At 42.9% G+C, this 24,738-nt stretch overlaps 1 protein-coding gene across 2 annotated transcripts in view; it reads left to right on the top strand.

Moving 5' to 3' along the window:
• Nucleotides 1-24,738, top strand: part of LOC138749681 (complement factor B-like) — a 79,555-nt gene that overhangs the window by 17,502 nt on the left and 37,315 nt on the right. For both annotated transcript variants that reach the window (XM_069911414.1, XM_069911413.1), the window contains exons 6-10: nt 3,519-3,643; nt 8,592-8,724; nt 9,267-9,401; nt 16,227-16,307; nt 18,856-19,008. In XM_069911414.1, the coding sequence (XP_069767515.1) occupies nt 3,519-3,643; nt 8,592-8,724; nt 9,267-9,401; nt 16,227-16,307; nt 18,856-19,008 (627 nt within the window). The remainder of the gene's footprint in view (nt 1-3,518; nt 3,644-8,591; nt 8,725-9,266; nt 9,402-16,226; nt 16,308-18,855; nt 19,009-24,738) is intronic.

Genomic DNA, 24,738 nt, shown 5'->3' with positions numbered 1-24,738 from the left:
TCAGGGCTTTCTGAGTATTCAAGCATTGTCAAGTCACCTTTATTTATCGTTCATGCCATTCATTGCGTGGTAAAGACAAGTTAGCATTTCTCCAGGACCATGCAGCGTATTTACATAAATATCTTGGAATAGAAGTTAAACACATTAAAATATTAAGACGTATACAGTAAAAGTCCACGGTACCCTATCCACATATGTTCTGGGGATTCAGGAGCCTGATAAGACTGTTGCCCAATCTGGACATAAGGACCTGGTGCTACGGTACCTCCTACCAGATAGCAGAATGGAGAAAAGTTAACATGAGGGGTGTGTGGAGACCTTCACAATGGTTATTGCCTTTCGCCTGCATCGTGCTGTAGATGTCATTCATGGGAGGAAGAAGCCCCCAATGATCTTTTCCACTGACTTCACTATCCTCTGCAGGATCTTGTGGTCCAAAGTGGTACAGGTTCCAAACCAGACGGGGATGCAGTTGCACAGGATGCTCTCGATATATCCTCTGAAGAATGTAATGAGGATGGAGGGTGGGAGATGAACTTTCCTCAGCCTACGCAGGAAGTAGAGATGCTGCTGGTGATGTTCTCTGCTAAGTGCACTCTGAGGGACTTGATACTCTTGACGATCTCAACGGTCAAGCTGTGTGGTTCCGCCCCCCCCCCCCAATAGGCCCTCCTGTATTGGTGTAATAGTCAGTACCATGTAAAAATCGACGACCCCCCCCCCATTTCTTACCCTGACTGCCCACCCATCCGAGCTTCCAAAGCCTCAAATATAGACTTACCACCCTATCCCGGCTGCCCAGCCGCCCGTCCAAGCTGCCGACACCCTGAACACAGACTTACAACCCTGTCCTGCTACCCACCCTCCCATCTGAGCTCCCAACATCCTGAACACTGACTTACCACCCGGTCCCGGTTGCCCACCTGCCCATCAAGCTCCTGGTGCCCACAACGCAGAATTACCTGCCCATCCATCTGAGCTCCTGATGCCCCGAATGATGCAGGGGTTCTTACTGCAGCAATATCTGTAAAATGTCGAGCCCCTAAACTGCACCCTAAAAATAGGACCACAATATCCAACTATTACATGTGTATATATACGGTACTCAATATTTCAGGCTTGTTGCATCTCAGACAAGGTTATCATTAATTGCTTTATTATTCATTCCAGGGACGTGGGCTTCACAGGCTGAGCTATAGCTCTTAATTAATTCCTAATTGCCTCTGCTTCAGGTGTGGTGTAACCACAATGCTGTTATGTAACAGAAATGTAATGTGACCAGGAAAGAACAGCGATATATTATAACTGGTAAAGATTGTGGGTTTGGATCACGCTGTCTCATGAGTCTCGGTGAGTGGAGTGGCATTTACCACTAGGTGTGGCAGGATCTGACATTGGGCATGGGCTGGGAGGAGGATTCCAGGACTCTGCCTGTTGCATGCTGTAATTGTTGTTTGTAAGTAGTCCTGCCTTGTGGATTCACTCCGAGGTGTTCCCAGTGCTGCTCCTACACTCTCTGAACCAGGGCTGATCCCCTTGGTTTGATGGTGATGGAAGAGTGAGGAATGTGTTGGGCCCTGAGGTCACACATAGTGGTTGCCCAGTCCTGAGGTGCCTGATCCGATCTCCCCCATTCAGTATGCTGGAGGTGCCACACAACACGATGGTGCATTTCCATGAGATTTCATCTCCACGTGGACACTGCGCTGGTCACTCCTATCAATACATCAATATCAATAGATAATTGATAGTGTGACAGAGTATTTTGAGGTGACTTGGGAGGAATTCCTAGAGCAGCTTGCGAAGAATTTTTGCAGGACTTTTGCAGAGTGCTTTTTGCAAATGAGCAATAAAGTATCAACATACAGCTTGCCTGGGAGAGCATGTGATATTTGCAGGGGGTCAGAACAGTTTTGCTCTCAGAGAGAGAGGAGACTGAAATCAGTTTCAAAAGCACAAAGCTGGTAAACTTTGGGAAGACTGCCTGGTCAAAGGAGAAGGCTGGCTGTCTGAAACGTGACTTGAAAGAAGGAGGATCATCTGGAGAACCCTGAAGGGGGCAAGTTTCGTCAGGCAAGACTGATTGAGAAGGAATCAGTTGCGGATGGTGAACTTTGTTAATGCTAATTTCTGTGCACAGTACAAGAATTATGTGCAACCAGTGAGATTGGACTGTGATCCAAAAACTTTTCTAATCTTAAATGCACATTACACACACCTGTGCTTCGTTTTGGGGGCGGGTGGGGGGGGGGTTAAGTAGGTTAAGTAAGTTGATAGTAATAAATTAAAGTCTAATTCTATTTTCTCATTCAATTATAATTAAAAACTTTTGTTTAACTATCCCTTTGTTGTGGTGCATATCTATTGCTGCAGGTTTTTGGGGTCCTCTGGACTCCGTAACAATATCCATCTATCAATTGATAGATGTATCTGCAACAGGTGGATTGGTGAAGACGAAGATCAAACCAGTTTCTTCCTTCTTGCTGGTTCCCCCAACATTTGCTGCAGACCCAGTTAAGCAACAATGTCTTTCAGTGCTCGGCCATGATGCTGTACCTCTTAGTGATGGATGTTAAAGACCCCACCCAGAGTATATTCTGACATTGTAGGTGGTGGTCTCGATCATTTAACTCCCTTGTCCTTCTCTGCAGGGGAAGTTGAATTTGGGAGGAGCTGCCAGAATGTGTACAGATCTCATGCACTGAGCAGACAGTATACACTGCATCCACGGTGCAGTACTGGGGAAGGGAGTGAATACTTAGTGTCGCTTTGTCCTGGATCGGGTCAAGTTGTTTATTGCCATTGGCGCAGGCAAGTGGATGGTATTCCATCACAATCCTGACTCATGTTTCACTGGAGCTGGACAGGACTTGGGGTATTAGGTGAGTCACTCACTACAAGATACCTTGCCTAAGATATGCTCTGTGGCCGTGTTGGGTGGATCCATTTGTGTTTCTCTTCAATAACAGTGGGTGATGCAGGAATAGTAATGGTACTGAATATCAAGGATAAGGTATTGGACTCATTGTGGCCTGGCATTTCGGTGGCATTAATGTTATTATTGGTTTATCAGTTCATGCCTCTGTCTTACTGGTGAAAAGCAAGGACTGTTTATTTTGCTGAGAAGTTCTGAGAGTGGAACTGAACCTTGTGTCATCATCTGCGAACTATCCCCAGGTCAGAACGATTGGCATAGCAGTTAGCACAATGTCTTTATAGTACCAGCGATCGGGTGCGGGGTTCAAATCCTGTGCTGTCTGTAAGGAGTTTATACATTCTCCCTGTGTCTGTGTGGGGCTCTGATTTTCTCCCAACCTTCAAAATGTACTGGGGATGTAATTGGGCAGAATGGGCTGAAATGGCCTGTTACTGTGTTGTATGTCTAAATTTAAAAAAGAACATAACAAACTCTAAATCCTCGTATGATACACCCTTCTATTAAATGTTCCCTGGAACAAAACCGGAGTTTGCAGATTATAACGCAATTAATCTGAAGAGATGTTCTTTTATTTTGGCAGGTGTTGGTTCTCACAAAAAAGGCAGGGGTCAAGTCGACTTTTTCTTCGTCATCGATGTAACAAGAAGTCTTGGGAAAGAAAACTTCAACAAAACATTTGACTTTGTTACAACATTTATCAGTAGAGTAAGTGTGATTGTTGGAACTCACAATTCAAAAATTAGTACAGAAGGAATTACAATGAAGACTTTATTACTTACAGTCAATATGGCCTGACCTTTGCCTTGTTTTTTGTGGAGGGAATGCATCTTGCTATTTTAAATAAATTTTAATGTTTGATTTTAACAGAACAACCATTACACAAGAACAACTTACAGACTGGTTTTAATTGATGGAATTATATTCACGAATAATGGAAAATGTTATTTGTAGTGCGCGCTACTGCAAAGTGTGGAAAGAATGACACACACCCAAGAAATCAAAGACTTTTTTTTTGGTAGTTCAGCTTATATTCCCTCCCCACTGCTGATGACAGGAATGATGTCACAGCAGCGCTGGCCTCGGATTAATTGGCGTTCCCACTGTTGCTTCTTGTTTCTCACTGTGCAGGTTGTCGCCTGGGACAAAGATCGCTGGCCCCTGCGGGGTCGGTGTGATCACCATATTCATCGGCCATCTTGTGTACGGGGTTGCGTCTTCGTTAGCGGGCTGCTACACAACCCCCCCCCCCGACCCAGAACTGGTGATCTGAGCACTGTTCGCAATCACCATTTTGACAGATGTTCTGATAGTTGAGTGCACCAGGTTGTGCACTGCGTCGAAAACCTGCCATCTCCATGTTGCCAGCACGATGGGGCAGTGTTTGCCGGTGGAGACGTCACAGAGGAGCATCTGGTTACCAGGGCCAATGGCAACATCCTCCAGCCTGAGCTCGGAAACTGTTGCTCTGTATGCCTGGTTTCAGATTCTTTCTTCTGTGCCTGGCTAGGGTTGAATAGTCTATTTCCTGGGACAGGGCCTGCATGGACTCTATCGTGGGGTAGGACAGTGTGTTGGCCACCATGTTGGCCTTACCCGTGATGTGTTGGCTGTAGGTGGTGAACTCACACATATGAGACGTGTTGCTGTTACCTGCCCCAACCACAGGTCTGACACTTTATGGAAGGCAAAGGTTAACAGTTGCTTATAATGTCCATGAAGACATTGAATTGTCTACCTTCCAAAATATACCGAAGGGGCCTGACTGCCAGGTACAGCACCAATAGCTCCCGGTCAAAGGCTCTGTATTTGAATTCAGGTGGCCAGAGGTGCCTGCTAAAGAAGGCCAGGGGCTGCCATTGCCCTTTGATAAATTGCTCCAGTATCTCCCCTACCCCTGTGCTGGAGGCGCCTACAGTGAGAGCAGTAGACCCTGATCAGGTTGACTTTGAAAATAGCCACGCCCCTTATAAGCAGTGAAGTCTTGGATATGGGTCACATGGTATCTGTCAGGTGTGGTGGCCTTATTGAGGCAGCGATAGTCACCACATGGCCTCCACCCTCCTCCTGCCTTCGGTACCATGTGCAGGGAGGAGGCCCAGGGGCTGTCAGAACGCATTTTCCCCAGCTCTTCCATTTTTTAAAACTCTTCCTTGGCGAGGGTGAGCTTCTCAGGGGGAAGGAGGCGCGCCCTGGCATGGAGTTGTGGGGGGGGGGGGGATCTCGGTGTGAATGTGGTGCCTTACTCTGTGCTTTGGTTCGGTGGAGGAAAACTGTGATACTACAATCGAAGGGAACTCCGTTAGGATCCATATAAATGTGTTGTCGGTCAGAGTAATGGAGTCAGGGTGGGGGGCAGGTGACTTGGCTTCCCCCAGGGTCATTGTTAGAAAAGTCCTGGCGTGCACCAAACTCCGCCCTTTATGGTCCACCAGCAGGCAGAGGGCTCACAGGAAGTCGGCTCTCAGGATCGGTTGCACTACTGCCCCAAACGTGAATGACCACGTGAACCAGTTGTTGCTGAAGTGCGGGTGCCGAATGTTCGTACAGTGATGCATTTTGCTGCCCTCGGTGCCAGGCCCGGTTTGCCGTTCCGGGTGTCCTAGGTTGAGGAGGGGAGGACACTTATTTCGACGCTGGTGTTGATGAGGAAGCACCTTCCAGATAGATAGTCCCACATTGGGAGAAGACTGTCACGTTGGCCAACCAACACAGCCATTAACAACGGTTGGCCGTGGCGCTTCCCTGAAAGGAGAAGGGTGGGCAGCATTGATGGACCCTGCACCCCATCATTGGTGATAGTAACAATACTGTTGGGTCAGGGGATCCACTTGCCTCTCCGTTTGCTGTGGCCTTGTTGCCGGCTGTGTGTGGAGCCTAGCGACCTGCTCCACCGAGGCGGCATTTTCTTTCTTCACTCTCCAGAGCACGTCCGCCTGGGCTGAGACTTTCCTGGGGTCGTTGGAGTCCTCATTGGTGAGCAAGAGGTAGATATTCCTCGGGCAGCTGCTCCAGGAAAATCTGCTCAAAGAGCAGGCAAGGCCTGTGTCCCACAGCAAGGGCGAGCATTTCGCTCATGAGGGACATGGCACCCAAACTCTGCATATGCAACAATTGGGCAGCACACTCAAGCTGTGAGAGCCTGAAGGTGCGGGATAATAGCTCCTTTTTTTTTTAAATTTTTTATTTTTCACACCATAAATCACAATAGCCATGATATACACTTTTTCTTTTTCACACATTTACAGTGACTTTTTCTCCCCCCCCCCCCCCCCTCCTCCCAAGCCACCCCCCACCCCCCCCCTCTCATCCATTTTAGGTATACAATCTAGGTTGCATTAATTCAGTCAGACAATGTTGTCATTCAACAAAAATACACAAGAAATTCTACAGAGTCCATTCTTTTCTTTCCTTCTCCTTCCATCAACTTAGGTAATGTTTGTCCCCGGTAGGTTTTCGCTATTGTATTTAATGTAAGGCTCCCATACTTGTTCGAATATTTCAATATTATTTCTTAAACTATATGTTATTTTTTCTAATGGAATACATTTATTCATTTCTATATACCATTGTTGTATTTTCAAATTATCTTCCAATTTCCAGGTTGACATAATACATTTTTTTGCTACGGCTAGGGCTATCTTAACAAATCTTTTTTGTGCATCCTCCAAATCAATTCCAAATTCTTTGTTTTTTATGTTACTTAGGAGAAAGATCTCTGGATTCTTTGGTATATTGTTTTCTGTTATTTTATTTAATGTCTGATTGAGATCATATCCCAAAATTTTTCTACTCTCTCACATGTCCAGATTGCATGAATTGTTGTTCCCATTTCTTTTTTACATCGAAAACATCTATCAGATACTGTTGGGTCCCATTTATTTAACTTTTGCGGTGTAATGTATAGTCTGTGTAACCAATTATATTGTATCATACGTAGCCTCGTATTTGGATAATAGCTCCTTGAGGGCATTGTATTTGCCTTGCTCTGGAGGCTGCCACAGGTAGTTAACGACTCTTGCTGCTGTGTCCTGGTCAAGTGAGCTCACCACATAGTAGTAATGTGTGTCGTCAGCAGTGATCTGTCAGAGGTGGAACTGGGCCTTGGCCTGTTTGAGCCACATGTGTGGTTGTGATACCCAGAACGTCAGCAGCTTCAATGAAACCATGTGAAGAGCCGTTTGGTCCATCATCTTCGGTCCAACTGCCGTTTGGACCTGCCAGGGTCACCAATGTAGCGTGTGCACTACTGCGAAGTGTGGAAAGAATGACACACATCCAAAGAGTCGAAGTCGAAGACTAGTTTATTGCACTGGCAGCTCTGTTTATATTCTCTCCCCACTGCTGACAACAGGAGTGATGTCACAGCAGCACCGGCCTCGGATTGGTTCATTGTTTCCCGCCGTGCAGGTGGTCACCTGGGACGAAGACCCCCACAGGGTCTGCACGGTCACCACATTCATTGCATACTGACCCGCATCCCAGTTCGCGAGCCGCTACACATTGCAGTTCTGTGATAGAAATAATTACAGATATTTGGGTTTGATGCCTAAAATTGAGCTGATGAAACCATTTAATTGTTTTTTTGTTAATTTTATGCAATGCAATCACAACCTGTTTGTGTTGTCCAGGAATTCAGACAGAGGGCATTGTTGAAGTTGGAGTTGAGAATGAGTCACAAGGTAGAATCTAACCAAATAACAGTCAACCCAGGTCCTGATGGTGAGTTGCAGGAGCCTTGGTAGGCCCAGTTTCTTGCCATCATCACATGACAAAGGGTACTGTCCATTGCCTCCAATATGAAATTTTTGCTGTTAGTTTTTTTTTTAAAGGAGCTCTGTTCCTCTCGAAAGAAGTGCATTACCTAATAAACTTTGCAATGATCTTACAGCAATGAGTCTGGGTGACTGTCCTCAGGAATGCTACCCAACCTAGCTCACTGTACGCCATCTGGAATTGACAGAAGTGAAGGCCTATCTGTTCCCTTTCCACTTTTAGTTTACCGCATGCAGACACACAACTGTCTTCCTAACACAGCTGGCCACACCAATATTATAGGAAGCAGTGGCTTGAAGCCTTATCATGGACATCAGTGTTTCATCTGTTCTGACCCTTTAGTGTATAATAAGGAATGTATGTCATTAGACAAAGTGTTTAATAGAGGTCTGGTTTGAAGAACAAGGAGAAATGCTTGTGTTCAACACTTGTATCTCGATCTTTGTTATCGGGTTCCTGCAAAATGCCAAATGGCATGAAATATGGAAGCAATGTTCAATGATTTAAACTCTTGCACTTGTGTTCAAATTGAAAGCATAGGACAGAGGCACATTATAACCAGAAATGGATAAACATTCGATCCAAACCTCCAGTGCGAATGTTCTCCCTGGGTGTCTCTCAGGCTTCCCCAAGAAGCTCTGGTGTTGTTGATTAGTTACTGTCAATCACCTCTGTGCATGTTGCTGGTAGAACAATGCAGGGTGAATTTGATGACCATGGGAAAGTGAACAGAATATAGGAAATACGTGGAGGAATGGGGTTGATTTAGCATGGACTTGCTGAGCTGACCATCTCCTCTCATATTACCAGGAAATTTGAACGTGAAATGACAAAAATAAACTACTTTATTTGTGAGATTCTCTTTCCCTCATTCTTTTAGATGTCAGGTACTACAGCTGTGGTTCGATTTGAAGTTATTGCATTTGGAACTTACCCTTCAAAAATCACAGCTATCAATGAAGAGCTTACTTCTGAGATGGTGATAGAAAGGATTAAAGGTATTGGGTACAGAGGTGAGTTGGACCAGTTCTGTGGTGGCTGGGGCATAGAGACGGTAGAAATGGATATGTGCTGTTTTTAAGACAGTTGAGGGGGACAAGGATGATAGATCAAATGTATGCAAGAGAGAGGAAAAGCAAACACATACATCTGTCACATGAATGGCTTGCAGACTGTGGCAGAAGCACTTGATTAATAAAAGACCTCATCATAGGTCTGCAGATGAGAGAACAGGGACCTGGAGGGGATAAATGATCAGGGTATTTTGTGAAACTGTGTCAACCAGGAGTATTTTGGTATAAATTGTAATATAATGAAGTATCGTAAGTTATGATTAAGGCCCAGATGCTGCTGATATTCTAGTGTCACAGGTCAGCAAACAAAGGTGTTTCTTAATGTATGCTTTTATATTATGTTACTCTCTCATTTATTGGTATGTGTCACTGAATAGATTTGGATGAGAGAATTAAATAAGTTAGAAATTTGTTTGATTTTTGGATGTCTTTGTCAATTTTATGTGACTTAAAATAAATAAGTTTTCCTTCTTTTGCCGTAGACTATTATGAGTGCAGAGGAAGGAGAACAGGACTAGCCCTGAATGTAGTCTACTCCTCCATTAATGAAACTCTAAATCTTCAGAAAAAGAGCGGGTCACCAATGCCAAAACAAGTCATTATAATCATCACTCACGGTGAGCCTCTGTGAGATTGATATTTAAATAAGCATGTATACATTGGACAGGGAATCTGAGTGAATGTGATGTGAGAATCAAGTTCGGCAGGTCTGAGAATCAATGAGTCCAACCATAAGTTAGTTTTAACAAAAGACCTTTATTTGTCTATGTGGGAAAGTTGCAAGAGGGTTCGAGCTCGCGCGCACACAGACAAGCGTGCGCACACACACACACAGGCAAGACATATACAATGCATTTGCATTGGACACAGCAACAGTACTGGCAATCACTACACACTGCCGAAAGACACAACAACAGTACCTGCTACCCCTTGATGTGGTGCAGGTACAGCACCCCGATTAGTTATGAGAGAAAGAAAGAAGTTAAAATTGATTCGTATGTGTCCACCACAATAACCCCCAACCCATTACTGGCACACACCACGTAATTGACTCCAAGCATCGTCTATGGCTCACGACCTAGAGTGGAGCTTGGGTTTGTCCTTAGGGAGGATAAAAGAGACCCAGCTGTTCCATGTGATGAGTTTTATACCCCCAGCTGGCCAGTGGTGCCAGTTCATTTGTACCCAAAATAGGGCAGGTGAGTGAAGGAGCCAGAAGCGAGGTGTGTATTCCTGCAAAGGAGCCAAGGGCAAGGTGTGTGCTCGCTGTGGGTGGTCTTGAGCTTGATTAACAGATGCAGAGGCTTCTGATCACATGACACTGTAGAGGAATTGTGCAGTCAAAGTTGTGATAATACTACCCATGAGAGACTGGGGGACTCAGCAGATCAGGCGGCATCCATGGAGAGAAATGGATAGACAAAACCTACGGATCTTTTCCTGTCCATTTCTTACCACCAATGTTGTCTGACCCACTGCAGCACCTCAGTGTACACTCAGGGTTATAGCTCTTGCAGGTGACTGTGTTTTTCTGAGGAAGTCTCTCGAGGAAAGCTCTTCAAAGAACTTGAGCACTGACTAAAGACCCCAACTGCCCCTCAGTCCCCACATGAGAAAATGGAACCATTGATCTATCAATTCAGTACCAACTCTGGCCTTCAGTTTCCTTTCAGTAACCTGATCAACCACCCCCAAATTTAGACTATCAGGGAACTCATTTGTCAGGAAATTCTATTGGGTGCAAGCCTATTGGTTTCTCTACAACAGTCTTTCAAGTAATTGATGATGCATCACCTACTCACTGGCGTCTAGGGTATGGAAACTAGGGCACATACCCTGGACGCCACTTACAGAAGGACGCCACTGTCCTCACCTTGCCCGCCCAATATGCAAGCTGGAGACAGAATTAAACATCAATGACAATCCGAACCCCTCATTATAGCCTATGTTATATTTCCTTATGATGGAGGAGGCCATTCAGCTCTCTGAGAAATCCCTTCTGCCCTCTTCTCATTTGCCTATAATCTGTACTCTCACACATATCCGCAGATTTGTCATAGCCAGTGGGTGTGTTTTACTGTAGCCATAGAGGGAAACAGTCACAAGGAGTATTTGCAAAGTCCATGCACACAGCACCGATGGTTGAATCTGGATCACTGGAGTTATGGGCACCAGCGATGCCATCTACAGCACCATGCCACTGGTGTCAGCTCCATGTGATCAGGCACTCCACATTCCAGATCCTTCAGAAGGTAGGGTCTGCGATCACCAGTCATAGGCTGGAAAGTGCGTGTGCTGTAGCTAAGGAAAGGTGAGGGCTTGAGCCCCTCATTTCGGATGCTTGGTTGGGGGTGACTTTCAGTGACCATAGCCTGCTTTGGGCCATTGGGGTTGGGGGGGGCAGTGGCATATCTAGGTAAAGTGGTGCCCCCCATTAAAAACTGCACAAAAACCGCTGCACACCAACCGTGCTGCCCGACATCTGCTATGAGCAGCTGATCGGTTACTGTCACAGGGCGCCCAGCGAGCTGTCAGCCCGTGACCGAAGCAGGCTGTGACAGCCCCGCCGGCCGCCCAGCCTCCAGCACCTCACTGGGCCATTTTGGCCTTCATGCCCGGTCGTTGGTACCAGCGCCTCAATGCAGGATCAATGGGAAATTGGCCGTCTGCCTGACCCATAATCCTCCACACAGCTGGAACCCACTCTGTGTTTCCCTGACTGGTGCTGGCACTGGCAAAGTGGTTCCAGTTGCATGGGGGATTATGGGTAGGGAAGACTGCCGTTTTGCCCATTGAGCCGCTGCCAGGTGCTGGAAAGGCCCTGAAGTGGCCTGATGTGATGCTGGCCCAGAGCAGAGCTCCAGGGTGCTGAAGTAAATGGGATAGAATCTGTTTTGGGCTAGCCCAGCTGAGAACTTGGATATTGGGCTGACGAGCTTGCATATTGGGCGGGCAAGGTGAGGACAGTGGCGTCCTTCTGCAAGTGACCCTAGATCCCAGTGAGTAAGTAGGAGATGCATCATCAATTACTTGAAAGACTGTTGTAGAGAAACCAATAGGCTTTTATTCACAAGAATGATGGCACATCCATACTGTTCAACTGTCCTGCACTGAGGAGGGGGCTGTGGGATAGCCACCTTTATACAGGAGCCTGTGGGGAGGAGCCACGGGTACAACCAGCCAATAGATGTGCCCGACCAGACAATTATACATAACAGTGGTTTACCACATTCACCCCTTGTTTTTAAAAAGAGTCGAGCAGGGGGAAGTGGAACTTACAAAGTCGCAAGTTCAGTCTTTCAGATGATCTGGTCGCTGGGACCGGTTTAACACCAGTTGCGGCTGCGGTGCAGCGGTGGGGTCCTGGACAGTCTCGGGCGCCTGTATGTTTTCATCAGTGTTGTGTTGGTGGATTAATGCCAGTGTATCCTTGCTTGGAACAGAGGCAGGGTACATCGCGTGTGTTCAACAGTGAGGAGTGTGTGGGGTGATCAGCAGCATTTTCCAGGGACCCTGAGGGAACCAAGTCACTGACAGAGACGGTGCCTTTGTGTCCATCAGGGTATGCCATATCGGCATATTGGGGGTTGGCATGGAGGAGGTGGCCCCTTTTGACCAGGGTCAGACATGGTTCCACGCATGCTGTCACAGATTTCCTGGGAAAGGAAAATATACGTTCATGTGGTGTGGCATTTGTGGCCGTACATAGCAGGGACCTGATGGAGTGGAATGCCTCCGGAAGGACCTCCTGCCAGTGGCAGACTGGGAGGCCCTTAGACCGCAAGGCTAAGAGAACTACCTTCCAAAGCATAGAATTCTCCCTCTCCACTTGCCCGTTACCCCTGGGCTTGTAACTAGCGGTCCTGCTCATAGCAATGCCCCTGATCAACAGGTACTGGTGCAGCTCACCACTCATAAAGGAAGGTCCCCGGTCACTGTGAATATAACTGGGGAAGCCAAACAGAGTGAAGAGGCCGTGGCAGCAGTCATGTCCAAGCAGGGGATGGGAAATGGAAAACAAAAGTATTCGTTAATGATGTTAAGAAAATACACATTGCCGTCAGTGGAGGGCAGGGGTCCTTTAAATTCAACACTAAATCACTCAAAGGGGCAGGTGGTTTTAATTAATTGTGCCTTGTTTGGCTGGTAGAAGTGCGGCTTGGACTCACCCTGGCAGTTCTTTGTCAAGGACCTGATCTCGTTGTTGTACGGCAAGTTGTGTTCTTTGACAAAATGAAAAGTCCTGGTAACTCCAGGGTGACAGAGATCACTATGGAGGTTTTGCAGGACAGTGCCTCTTGCAAATCATTAAGTTTCCGTGGCTGGTAAAAGATATCGTAATTATAGGTGGACAGTCCAATCCTCCACCTCAATATTTTGTCATTTTTAATTTTAGCCCACTGTGATTGTTAAATATGAATGCAACAGCACGCTGATTGGTCAGCAGGGTGAATCTCTTACCGGCCAGGTAATGGCCCCAGTGCCACACTGCCTCAACAATGGCTTGGGCTTCTTTTTCAACCGAGGAATGTCAAATCTCAGGGCCCAGCAGGGTATGTGAAAAAAATGAGACTGGCCTGTCTGCCTGGTTAAGGGTGGCCACCAGGGTGAAGTCTGATGTATTGTTTTACACCTGAAACAGGGTAAATTTGTCTACACCATGCATTGTGGTCTTGACAATATCTTCCTTAATGTGATTGAAGGCTGCATGAGCCTCCACTGCCAAAGAGAAGGATGTGGATTTGCCTGCATAATTGGGGACCCATTGAGCTTAATAGGAAAATAACCCAAGGCACCTTTTCAGAGCCTTGAGGCTGTGTGGAAGGGGAAGCTCCAGGAGTGGCTGCATGCAGTCAGGGTCTGGGCTGATACTCCATTTATAACCTGATAATTCACTCTATTCTCTCAATCTCATACATAATGAACACTAAGAATTCATAGGATCTGTTATATAAATCGAAACATCAGCAGCAAATAAATTAATCATAAATTCCTCACTGCTACCTTTAATTCCTTTAATATTAATATTTTGTCTTATTAATTGTACAAAACATTCAATTGCTAAAACAAATAAAACTGGAGATAACGGACATCCTTGTCTAGTCGATCTAGTCAACAGAAAAGCTGAAGAAATTTGTCCATTAGTCACAACTTTGCCAGAAGGATTTTTATATAAAATTTTAATCCAATTAACAAACATTGATTCAAATCCAAATTTTTTTAACATCTTAAAAGTAGCTCCATTTGAATCTATCAAAAGCCTTTTCAGCATTTAAAGCTAAAACCAATGCCAATTCCGATTTCTTCCGAGACATAAGTATTAAACTAATTAATTTAACAATATTATCTGCAGAATGTCATTTTTTAATAAAACAAGATTGATCCATATGAATTAAATCTATTTATTAAATTAAATTCATTCAATCTATTTGCTAAAACTTTAGCTATAATTTTATAATCAGCATTTAATAATGATATTGGTCTATAAGATTCAGTTTTCAAGAAGTCTCTATCTTTCTTAGATATACCAGTTATAATTGCATTTGAGAAAGACTCTGGTAAAGAATGGGTTTTCATTGCTTGTTTCAATACCTCCATAAAAGGAGGTAATCTTTAAATTTCATAAAATTCCAGTGCAAAACCCTCCTCCATTGAGATTTATTTCTTATTTTTAAATTTCTCTTTTTTTCCTTCAGATATGTACTGCAAATATTTTTCTAAAATCGCTATTTCTTTTTCCAATTCATCTACTTCTTTACAATAATCCTTTTTAATTTTAGTGCATTAATAATTTATTTAGCTATAAACAGGGCATCTAAATCTTTCCAATCTTGTCAACTTAAAGAAAGATGAATTTCAAATAAAAAAAATTATTAATTTTAACGTCATCATTATTGGACTGAGATGTATATAAACTACAATAGAAATCTTTAAAAGAATCATTTATATCTTGAGGATTTTAAGTAAATTATGAATTTCTTTTAATAGCATTAATGGTCCTTGAAGTTTGTTCCATCTTCAATTGCCAAGCTAAACCCTTATGTGCTCTTTCCCCCAACTCATAATACTTTGGTCTCATTTTCTCAATTTTTCTGTTCTATAAGCTTATATCGAATTATAATATAATTTCTTATTTTTAAATTTCTCTTTTTTTCCTTCAGATATGTACTGCAAATATTTTTCTAAAATCGCTATTTCTTTTTCCAATTCATCTACTTATTTACAATAATCCTTTTTAATTTTAGTTGAAAAAATTATTTGACCTCTTAAGGCATCAATTGTACTAACCTCTTTAATAGTTGTTTTCTTTGCAGTTTGTCTTTGATTTCTTTGTAGCCATTGTAGTTTGGTTTAGAACAAGTCACAATGTTGTAATTTTTTTTAAAGTTTTTTTTTTAAAGTTTTTTAAAAAATTCTGGTTTTAATTAATTCTGCCGGGAGAGGCGTATTTCCACGACTCCAATCTACGCCATCATGCCATGCCTACCATAACCAATGTTGAAGTCAAGTTTATTGTCATCTGATTGTACAAGTACAACCTGACAAAACAGCGCTCTCCGGTCCTCGATGCAAAACACACAGACACGCAACCAGACATAACACATATACAGACAAATAATATATATGCAGGATAAATAGTCATATAAACAAATAAATCAATATTGTTTCATGAATATGAGAGTGCTTAGTGTGAGCAGTTCCTTTGGTTGTTCAGCAATCTCACTGCCTGTGGTAAGAAGCTGTTCCTCAGCCTGGTGGTGCTGGCTCTGATACTCCTGTATCTCTTACCTGATGGGAGCGGTTGGAAGATGCTGCGTACAGGGTGGAAAAGATCCTCAATGATTTTGTGTACCCTCGTATCAATCATGGGTGGGGAGAGGGAAACTCTAGTGATCCTCTCTGCCACTCTTCTGGTCCTGTGAATTTACCTCTGACCTATTTCTCTGCAGCAACCATAGCATCAGCCAACCAGAAGGTTCATGATAGAGCTCCTGTAGAAGGTGGCCGGTAGACTTATCTGCGTCAGTCTTCTGAGGAAATGCAATCGCAGTTGAGCCTTCCTGACGTGAGGAAATGTATGTGCACAATCGGTCACTCGTTAAGTGGACTCCAAGGAACTGGTGCTTTCCACTCTATTGCAGTCATTGATGTGTAGTGGAGGGTGGTCATTCCTGGTCCTCCTGAAGTCCACGATATCTCATTTGTCTTGTCTTTGTTGAGACTCAAGTTATTCTGACACTATCACGAGATTTTCCACAGGATTTGTACCTTAAGGTTAAAACAAAATTGTTGTTGTTTCAATTTGCAGAAACTGTTTTCTTGCATGCTCCTGTGGAGGTAAAGATTGTGCCTAACATAGGCATTTTTACATGAAATTTATTTCACTTTGAATTATTCTTCACTACGGCAGGACTCAGATTACTTTTCTTTTCATTCAACAGGAAATTACAACGGAGCACCTTCACCTTTTACAGTCAAAAAGAAAATTACAAATCTCCTCTCCAATTTCACAAACACCCTAGGTATGTCAAACCCTCCATTTAGGGTACACAAATAATGTGGTCCACAAAGCTGCTTCTGTCAAAGCTGATCTTAACTTGTTAAAATTGGAGCCATAAAGTGGGGCCCCATTATTTAAATGAGTTGAACTGAATTGTTTACTGTACTGAGCCACATTGGAAAAGAAACCTTGTTCTGTTTGCTACTGTGCATGGTAGAATGTGTCAACTGTGCATTGTAGAACAAGAATCAAGAGCAAAGGTGCAGAGGAGAGTGCTACAATAAAACAACAGCACAGGCTGCAGAGTTTCTGATAATGTTTGAGTGGAGATATAGAAAAGCAGAATGGCTATAATGAATCGAAGGATTTGTGATGAAAAGCTCTAGTCCCATGGTAAATGATTGTCAGGATTTTACTCATTTTTACAGATCACTCTGTTTTCCATTTTACACAATGGATTCTTAGCCTGTATGTAGGAACCAATATTGATTGTGAGTAGGACAAGTGAAGCAATCTTCAGTCGAGTGATACAGCATGAAAACAGCCCCTTCGAACCCTGGCTTCATGCCAACTATCAAGCACCCACTTTCTCACTAAGATGATAGTCCTATGTGAAGGAAGTGCTAGAGGCAGGTACAGTTGTAATAGTGAAAAGCTATACAGACGGGAACATGGATAGGAAGGGTTTAGACCAGCGGTTCTAAACCTTTTTCTTTCCACACATGTACCACTTTAAGTCATCCCTATGCCATCGGTGCTCTGTGATGAGTAAGGGATTGCTTAAGGTGGGGTGTGACTGGGAAGGGAAGATTGAGAATCACTGCTCTTGACCCAATTGTTACTGAAATATTTTGCTTGAGGAAAAATTGTCATTGGCCCATTTCCTTTGGAGTTATGAAACTGTGCACATAACAAGTCAATGAGGTATAATTAAAACAGTGGTTTTCAAACTTTTTCTTTCCACCCACATCCCACCTTAAGCAAATTTCTGTTAAACCGCTCTTCCAAATCTCTCTATTTCCCCATCCCTCTGTCTCCTTTCCTCCAGCTTCTACTCTCTTTCCTTCTCCTTTCAGAGAGCGACATGTCAGCTTGTTTTTCTTCCATCTGCCCCACCCTTGTCCATCTCTGACCTCTTGCCTGTGCTCCTTCCTCTCTCCTCTCCTCCCCGCATGTTTTTTGCTCATACCTTGGCAAAGCACTCAGTCCCAAATCGTTGGTTACCATTTACTTCCTATAGACGCTTCATGAGTTTCTTCAGCACTTTTATGTATGTCACTACAACCACAGGATCTGCAGACTTTCCTGTTTAACTTGGTGAGATATCTTGGTCAGCTTAGACTAGATGTGCTAAAGGGCCTACTTAAATATTAATTTATACATACAGGCCCTTTTGGCCCACGAGTCCATGCTGCCCAATTACACTCAATTGATCTACAATCCCCGGTACGTTTTGAATGGTGGGAGGAAACTGGAGCCCCCAGGGAAAGCCAGTGTAAACATGGGAAGAAGGTACATACTCCTTACAGACAGCATGGGTTTGAATTCATAGTCCTAATTGCTGGCGCTGTTACAGCGTTGTGCAAACCACTACACTAACCACAGGCTGTGAAACTTCCATTAGATTCTATCACTCATCTTTACAACAGGGGCTTTTGACAATGGCCAGTTAACCTCCCAACTTATTGGAAGCTGGAACAGAAGGAGGAACCCCACACACCGACAGAAGAGGGGCACATGAAGCGAAGGCTGGGCCCAGGTGGCTTTGTCTCAAAAACGAGAATGTCTCCATGGGATAAATGTAGCTGATATCGCCTCAAACCGTGCATCTTGGCGCCTCACAGTTTGGCGGGCAGCAACCTCCTTTGAAGAAGACCGCAGAGCCCACCTCACTGACAAAAGGCAAAGGAGGAAAAACCCAACACCCAACCCCAACCAACCAATTTTCCCCTGCAACCGCTGCAACCGTGTCTGCCTGTCCCGCATCGGACTTGTCAGCCACAAACGAGCCTGCAGCTGACGTGGACATTTACCCCCTCCATAAATCTTCGTCCGCGAAGCCAAGCCAAAGAAGAATAAGCCTATTCCCACTCCTGTCTTCCTCCAGCCATCTCTCCTGATCATCAGCCCCCAATGGCAATTTCACTTGCTTTGGACAGGATCCATGAGTATTGACAGGCTGTTGATACACAGGCAACTGAGTCCTAACTTGCCTCACCCGACAGGGCAATCATTAGATAATGAGGGAGAGGACAGTCAGCTCTTCCTGACCTCCCTCCTTTCTGCCTGCACCTATTACCTCATCAAATTGTCAGCCTTGTTTGACAAACTGGCTCCTAAAAACCTGTGGGTCTGGATCACCTACTAAAAGATTATGGGCTCACCGACGCCATCACACAATTAGTTTATGTTTTGCCAGCATGTGAAAATCAGGTTTTAAACATACGGGCTTTCTTCTTCATCCCCCTGAAGAATCCTGATATTGTATGTCAGAAGGCAGCTTGTTTGATCACCAACAGTGAATTTCACCATGTATTCTCCCATTTAAGGGTTCTTCTCTTTCTCTGCAGAAATCTATGCCATCGGAATTGGGGAAGTACCGAAAGACTATCTTGAACGCTTAGTACTAAAAAAGGAAACAATAGTGCAAGGTCAGCGGTATGCCTTCTACTTACCTAGCTTTGATTATCTGCATGAAGCACAGGAGAAGCCCAGAAAGAGTGGTAAGTAAATTATTGCCATTGGATCCAGGAGCTTCCTCTGTGGTCAATGGGGAAGTAAGAGAAGTTGCCTCACCAATGTTGGACCAACCTATCTCAACCTGCTCCACAACAATCCAATTTTATTCATACCTCACATCCATAACTTGTACCAACCACCACCACCCTGGCCATGTATTCCAGGAACCCACCTCTCTGTGGAAAAGACCGACCTCTAACATCTCTCTGAAACTTTCCTTCAATCTTGAACAGATGTCCTCTGGCATTTTGTATTGTCACCTCAAGAAAAAAAGGTGCTGACTGGTCACCCTATCGAAGTCAATCATAATCTTGTATGCCTCCATTAAGTCACCTCTTATACTTCATTGTTCCAAGAGAAAAACTCTAGCTCTGTCAACCTTGCATCAAATGACACATTCTCTAATCCAGGTAAATCTCCCTGTACCTTCTCCAAAGCTTCTACCTCCTTCCTGTAATGTGGCGATCAGAACTGAATGCAATGTGTGACCTCTTGACAAATGTCCTCAATTCTACACCTAGCAAGATAACATCTATTAATGTCCGACGATAAATTGCATGCGTGCTTTCTTAAGAAACAAAGACTCGCCAGACATTTCTTTCTGTTGGCCATGAAGGCCTCAAGGAAAAACAAGCCAGCATATCTCCCTCCCACTACAGTTAACTTTTAAAAAATTTTTTTTATTTTTCACACTATGAACCATACTGACCAAAATACACACAAACATTTCCCTCTTGAATATACACAGTGTCATTTTCTCCCCTTTTCCACCCCTCCCTCCCTTCCCTCCCTCCTTCACCCCCCTTTCCCCACCCATTCATCATTCAACATATATGATACATTAAACCCATTAAACAATGTCATCTCACAATGAAAATAAACAAGAAAATTGTGTCAACTACTTTTACATACTGGGTCAGTTCATTTCGTCGTCTTCTCCTGTCATTTTAGGTGGTGGAGGTCCGCGGTAGGACTTCTCTGTTGTGTTCCATGTACGGTTCCCAAATTTGTTCGAATACTGTGATGTAATTTCTTAAATTATGTTATTTTTTCCAATGGAATACATTTATTCATTTCTATGTACCATTGCTGTATTCTCAGGTTATCTTCTAATTTCCAGGTTGACATAATACATTTTTTTGCTATAGCGAAGGCTATCATAATAAATCTTTTTTGTGCTCCATCCAAATCAAGTCCAAGTTCTTTACTTCTTATATTACTTAGAAGAAAGATCTTTGGATTTTTTGGTATGTTGCTTTTTGTGATTTTATTTAATATCTGATTTAGATCTTCCCAAAACTTTTCCACTTTGTCACATGCCCAAATTGCATGTACTGTTGTTCCTGTTTCCTTCTTACAGCGAAAACATCTGTCTGATACTGTTGGGTCCCATTTATTTAACTTTTGGGGTGTGGTGTATAGCCTGTGTAACCAATTATATTGTATCATGTGTAACCTCATGTTTATTGTATTTCTCATAGTTCCGGAGCATAGCTTTTCCCATGTTTCATTCTTTATCTTTGTTTAGATCTTGTTCCCTTTTTTTGGGTTTACAGCTTGTTTTCTCGTTCTCTTTCTCTTGCAGTTTGATGTACATGTTTGTTTTAAATCTTTTAATTATCATTGTGTCTGTAATCACATATTCAAAATTGCTTCCTTCTGGTAACCTCGGCCTGCTTTCCAATTTGTCTTTCATGTAGGTTTTCAATTGGTGGTATGCAAACATTGTATCGTGAGTTATACCATATTTGCACTTCATTTGTTCAAAAGATAATTTATTTCCCGAAAAACAATTTTCTATTCTTTTATCCCTTTTCTCTCCCATTCTCTAAAGGAAAGGTTATCCATTGTGAAGGGGATTAGTTGATTTTGCGTCAATATTAATTTTGGTAGTTGATAATTTGTTTTTTTTCCTTTCTACGTGAATCTTCTTCCAAATGTTGAGCAGATGCTGCAGTACTGGTGAATTCCCATGTTGCACCAGCTTTTCAACCCACTTATATAGTATATGTTCAGGTACCTTCTCCCCTATTTTTATCTAGCTCTAATCTGGTCTAATCTGTTTTTTCCCTTGTTTGATAAAAATCTGATGTTAATTGTGCTGCTCTATAATAATTCTTAAAGTTTGGTAGCTGTAAGCCCCCTTGTTTGTACCGTTCTGTTAATTTATCTAGTGCTATCCTCAGTTTCCCCTCTTTCCATAAGAATTTCCTTATTATTTTCTTTAGCTCCTTGAAGAATTTCTCTGTTAGGTGAATTGGTAATGATTGGAATAGGTATTGTATCCTTGGGAAGATATTCATTTTAATGCAACTTACCCTTCCTATCAGTGTTAGTGGTAAATCTTCCCAATGTTCTAAGTCATCTTGTAATTTCTTCATTAATGGCTGATAATTTAGTTTGTATAGATGGCCTAGATTATTATCTAGTTGAATACCTAGGTATCGGATTGCTTGTGTTTGCCATCTAAATGGTGATTATTTCTTAAACTTTGTGAAATCCGCATTATTCATTGCCATCGCTTCACTTTTATTTGTGTTGATCTTCTCCATATTCCTTCAATTTCTTATGTAGTTCTTTTATTGATATTTCTGGTTCTGTTAAGTATACTACAATGTCATCTGCAAATAGACTGATTTTATATTCCTTCTCTTTTATTTTTATCCCTCTTATTTTATTTTCTGTTCTTATCAGTTCTGCCAGTAGTTCTATAGCTAACGCGAACAGTGAGGGAGATAGTGGACATCCCTGCCGTTGACCGGCTTAATTTAAATTGGTTTGATATATATCCATTTACTGTCATCTTCGCCAATGGTACCTTATATAATGCTTTAATCCAATTAATATATTTCTCTGGTAGGTTGAACCTCTGTAGAACTTTGAATAAATAATTCCATTCTACTCTGTCAAAGGCTTTCTCTGTGTCTTAGGCAACCGCTACTGTTGGCGTCTTGTTTCCTTGTACTGCATGGATTAAGTTAATGAACTTACAGATATTGTCCGTAGTTCGTCTTTTCTAAATAAATCCAGTTTGATCTAGTTTTACTATTTTTGGTACACAGTCGGCCAATCTGTTTGCTAATAGTTTAGCTATTATCTTATAATCTGTGTTAAATAGAGATATTGGTCTATACAGTGCTGGTGTTAGTGGATCTTTCCCCGTCTTTGGTATTACTGTAATTATTGCTGTTTTGTATGAATCTGGCATGTTTTGTGTTTCTTCAATCTGGTTCATTACTTCCAGGAGAGGAGGAATTAATAAGTCTTTAAATGTTTCTTTAAATTCTATTGGGAGTCCGTCCTCTCCCGGCTTTTTATTGTTCGGTAGTTTTTTTAATATATCCTGCATTTCCTCTATTTCAGATGATTTTATTAATTTATTTTGCTCCTCTTCTTGCAATTTCGTTGGTTCAATTTTAGCTAGAAACTCATCTATTTTGTCTTCTTTCCCTTCGTTCTCAGTTCGATATAATTGCTGGTAGAATTCCTTGAAATTTTCATTGATCTCCGTTGGGTTATATGTAATTTGTTTGTCCTTTTTCCTTGATGCCAATACTGTTCTTTTAGTTTGTTCTTAAGCTGCCAAGCTAGTATTTTGTGCTTTTTTTCTCCTAGCTCATAATACTTCCGTTTTGTCTTCATTATGTTCTTCTCCACCTTGTATGTTTATAGTGTTTCATAATATTTTCTTTTTTTTTCAAAGAAAAAGAAAATATTTTATTTGTTTTGTCCGTCAATTCTCTTCTTTTTGTTGTATCTTCCCTTGTTGCTAATTCTTTTTCTGTACTTGCTATTTCCCTTTCCAGCTGTTCTATTTCCCAATTGTAATCCTTCTTCATCTTAGTTACATAACTTATTATCTGCCCTCTGATGAACGTTTTCATTGCATCCCATAGTATAAATTTATCTTTCACTGATTCCATATTTATTTCAAAGTACATTTTAATTTGTCGCTCAATGAATTCTCTAAAATCCTGTCTTTTAAGTAGCATGAAGTTTAATCTCCATCTATACGTTCTCGGTGGGATGTCCTCCAGCTCTATTGTTAATAACAGGGGTGAGTGATCCAATAACAATCTAGCTTTATATTCCGTTTTTCTAACTCTCCCTTGGATGTGGGCTGACAACAGGAACAGGTCTATCCTTGAGTATGTTTTGTGTCTACCCAAATAATGTGAGTATTCCTTTTCCTTTGGGTGTTGTCTTCTCCATATATCCAAAGTTGCATTTCCTGCATCAATTTAACCATAACTTTGGTTACTTTGTTCTTTCTGCTAGTGTTTTGTCCAGCCACTACAGTTAACTTGAAGCAAAAGTGCAGGATATTAATGACATCCTTCTTCACAAAGTTTGCCTTATTTGATATCTTATTTACAACATTTGCAGACAGCAATATCCTTCAGAGCCATTCATTGCTGATTATTATATTTCTCAGTTATATTTCTATCCAGACAAGTACCAAACTGAATAATTCCCTGAAAATATTTGCCCTCTCTTCATTTTCCAGGAACTAACTGGGATCATCAAGGATTCACAGCACCCACCACACGCTGTGTTCTCTCTGCTACCATCAGGTTTCAGAACAGTTACTATCCCTCCTACCCTCCTCCCCTCCTCCATCAGACTCCTCAACAACAAATTACATCAGGAACTCATTTGATTTTTAAAAATTCTCTCCTTATTGCACAGTTTGTTTACATACAATATGTACATTGTGTACAGTTTTTTTTAACCCTACAAATAAGTGGTAATTCTGCCTCGTCTGCAGTAAAAAGAATTTCAGGGGTGCACGTGATGTCGTATATGTACTCTGACAATAAATCTGATCTGAATCTGAATTGTTGGCATCACAGCAACAATCTATCCCAGAGATGCCAGTTATTCCATGTTTAACTAGGCACTATTGTGTGTGCCGTTGTCATACCCACACTCCTGTTCGGCTCCGAATCATGGGTCCTCTACTGGCACCACCTACGGCTCCTAGAACGCTTCCACCAGCGTTGTCTCCGCTCCATCCTCAACATCCATTGGAGCGCTTACATCCCTAACGTCGAAGTACTCGAGATGGCAGAGGTCGACAGCATCGAGTCCACGCTGCTGAAGATCCAGCTGCGCTGGATGGGTCACGTCTCCAGAATGGAGGACCATCGCCTTCCCAAGATCGTGTTATATGGCGAGCTCTCCACTGGCCACCGTGACAGAGGTGCACCAAAGAAAAGGTACAAGGACTGCCTAAAGAAATCTCTTGGTGCCTGCCACATTGACCACCGCCAGTGGGCTGATATCGCCTCAAACCGTGCATCTTGGCGCCTCACAGTTTGGCGGGCAGCAACCTCCTTTGAAGAAGACCGCAGAGCCCACCTCACTGACAAAAGGCAAAGGAGGAAAAACCCAACACCCAACCCCAACCAACCAATTTTCCCCTGCAACCGCTGCAATCGTGTCTGCCTGTCCCACATCAGACTTGTCAGCCACAAACGAGCCTGCAGCTGACGTGGACTTTTTACCCCCTCCATAAATCTTCGTCCGCGAAGCCAAGCCAAAAAAAAAGAATTGTGTGTGCCAGTGACAAGGTGTGGTGACAGCAGGGAGTGCTGCCATGTTCTTCCACATGAGATGACACACACATATGTATTCATGCACACTGACACACATTTATCAGACATGCACGCAAACAGGTTTATATACCTATACACACATGCATGCACACATCA

This window comes from Narcine bancroftii, chromosome 14 (assembly GCF_036971445.1).
Source record: "Narcine bancroftii isolate sNarBan1 chromosome 14, sNarBan1.hap1, whole genome shotgun sequence".
Classification (NCBI taxonomy): Eukaryota; Metazoa; Chordata; class Chondrichthyes; order Torpediniformes; family Narcinidae; genus Narcine; species Narcine bancroftii.
The sequence above is the reverse complement of the archived record's forward strand: the minus strand, read 5'-3'. Positions and strand labels throughout refer to the sequence as shown.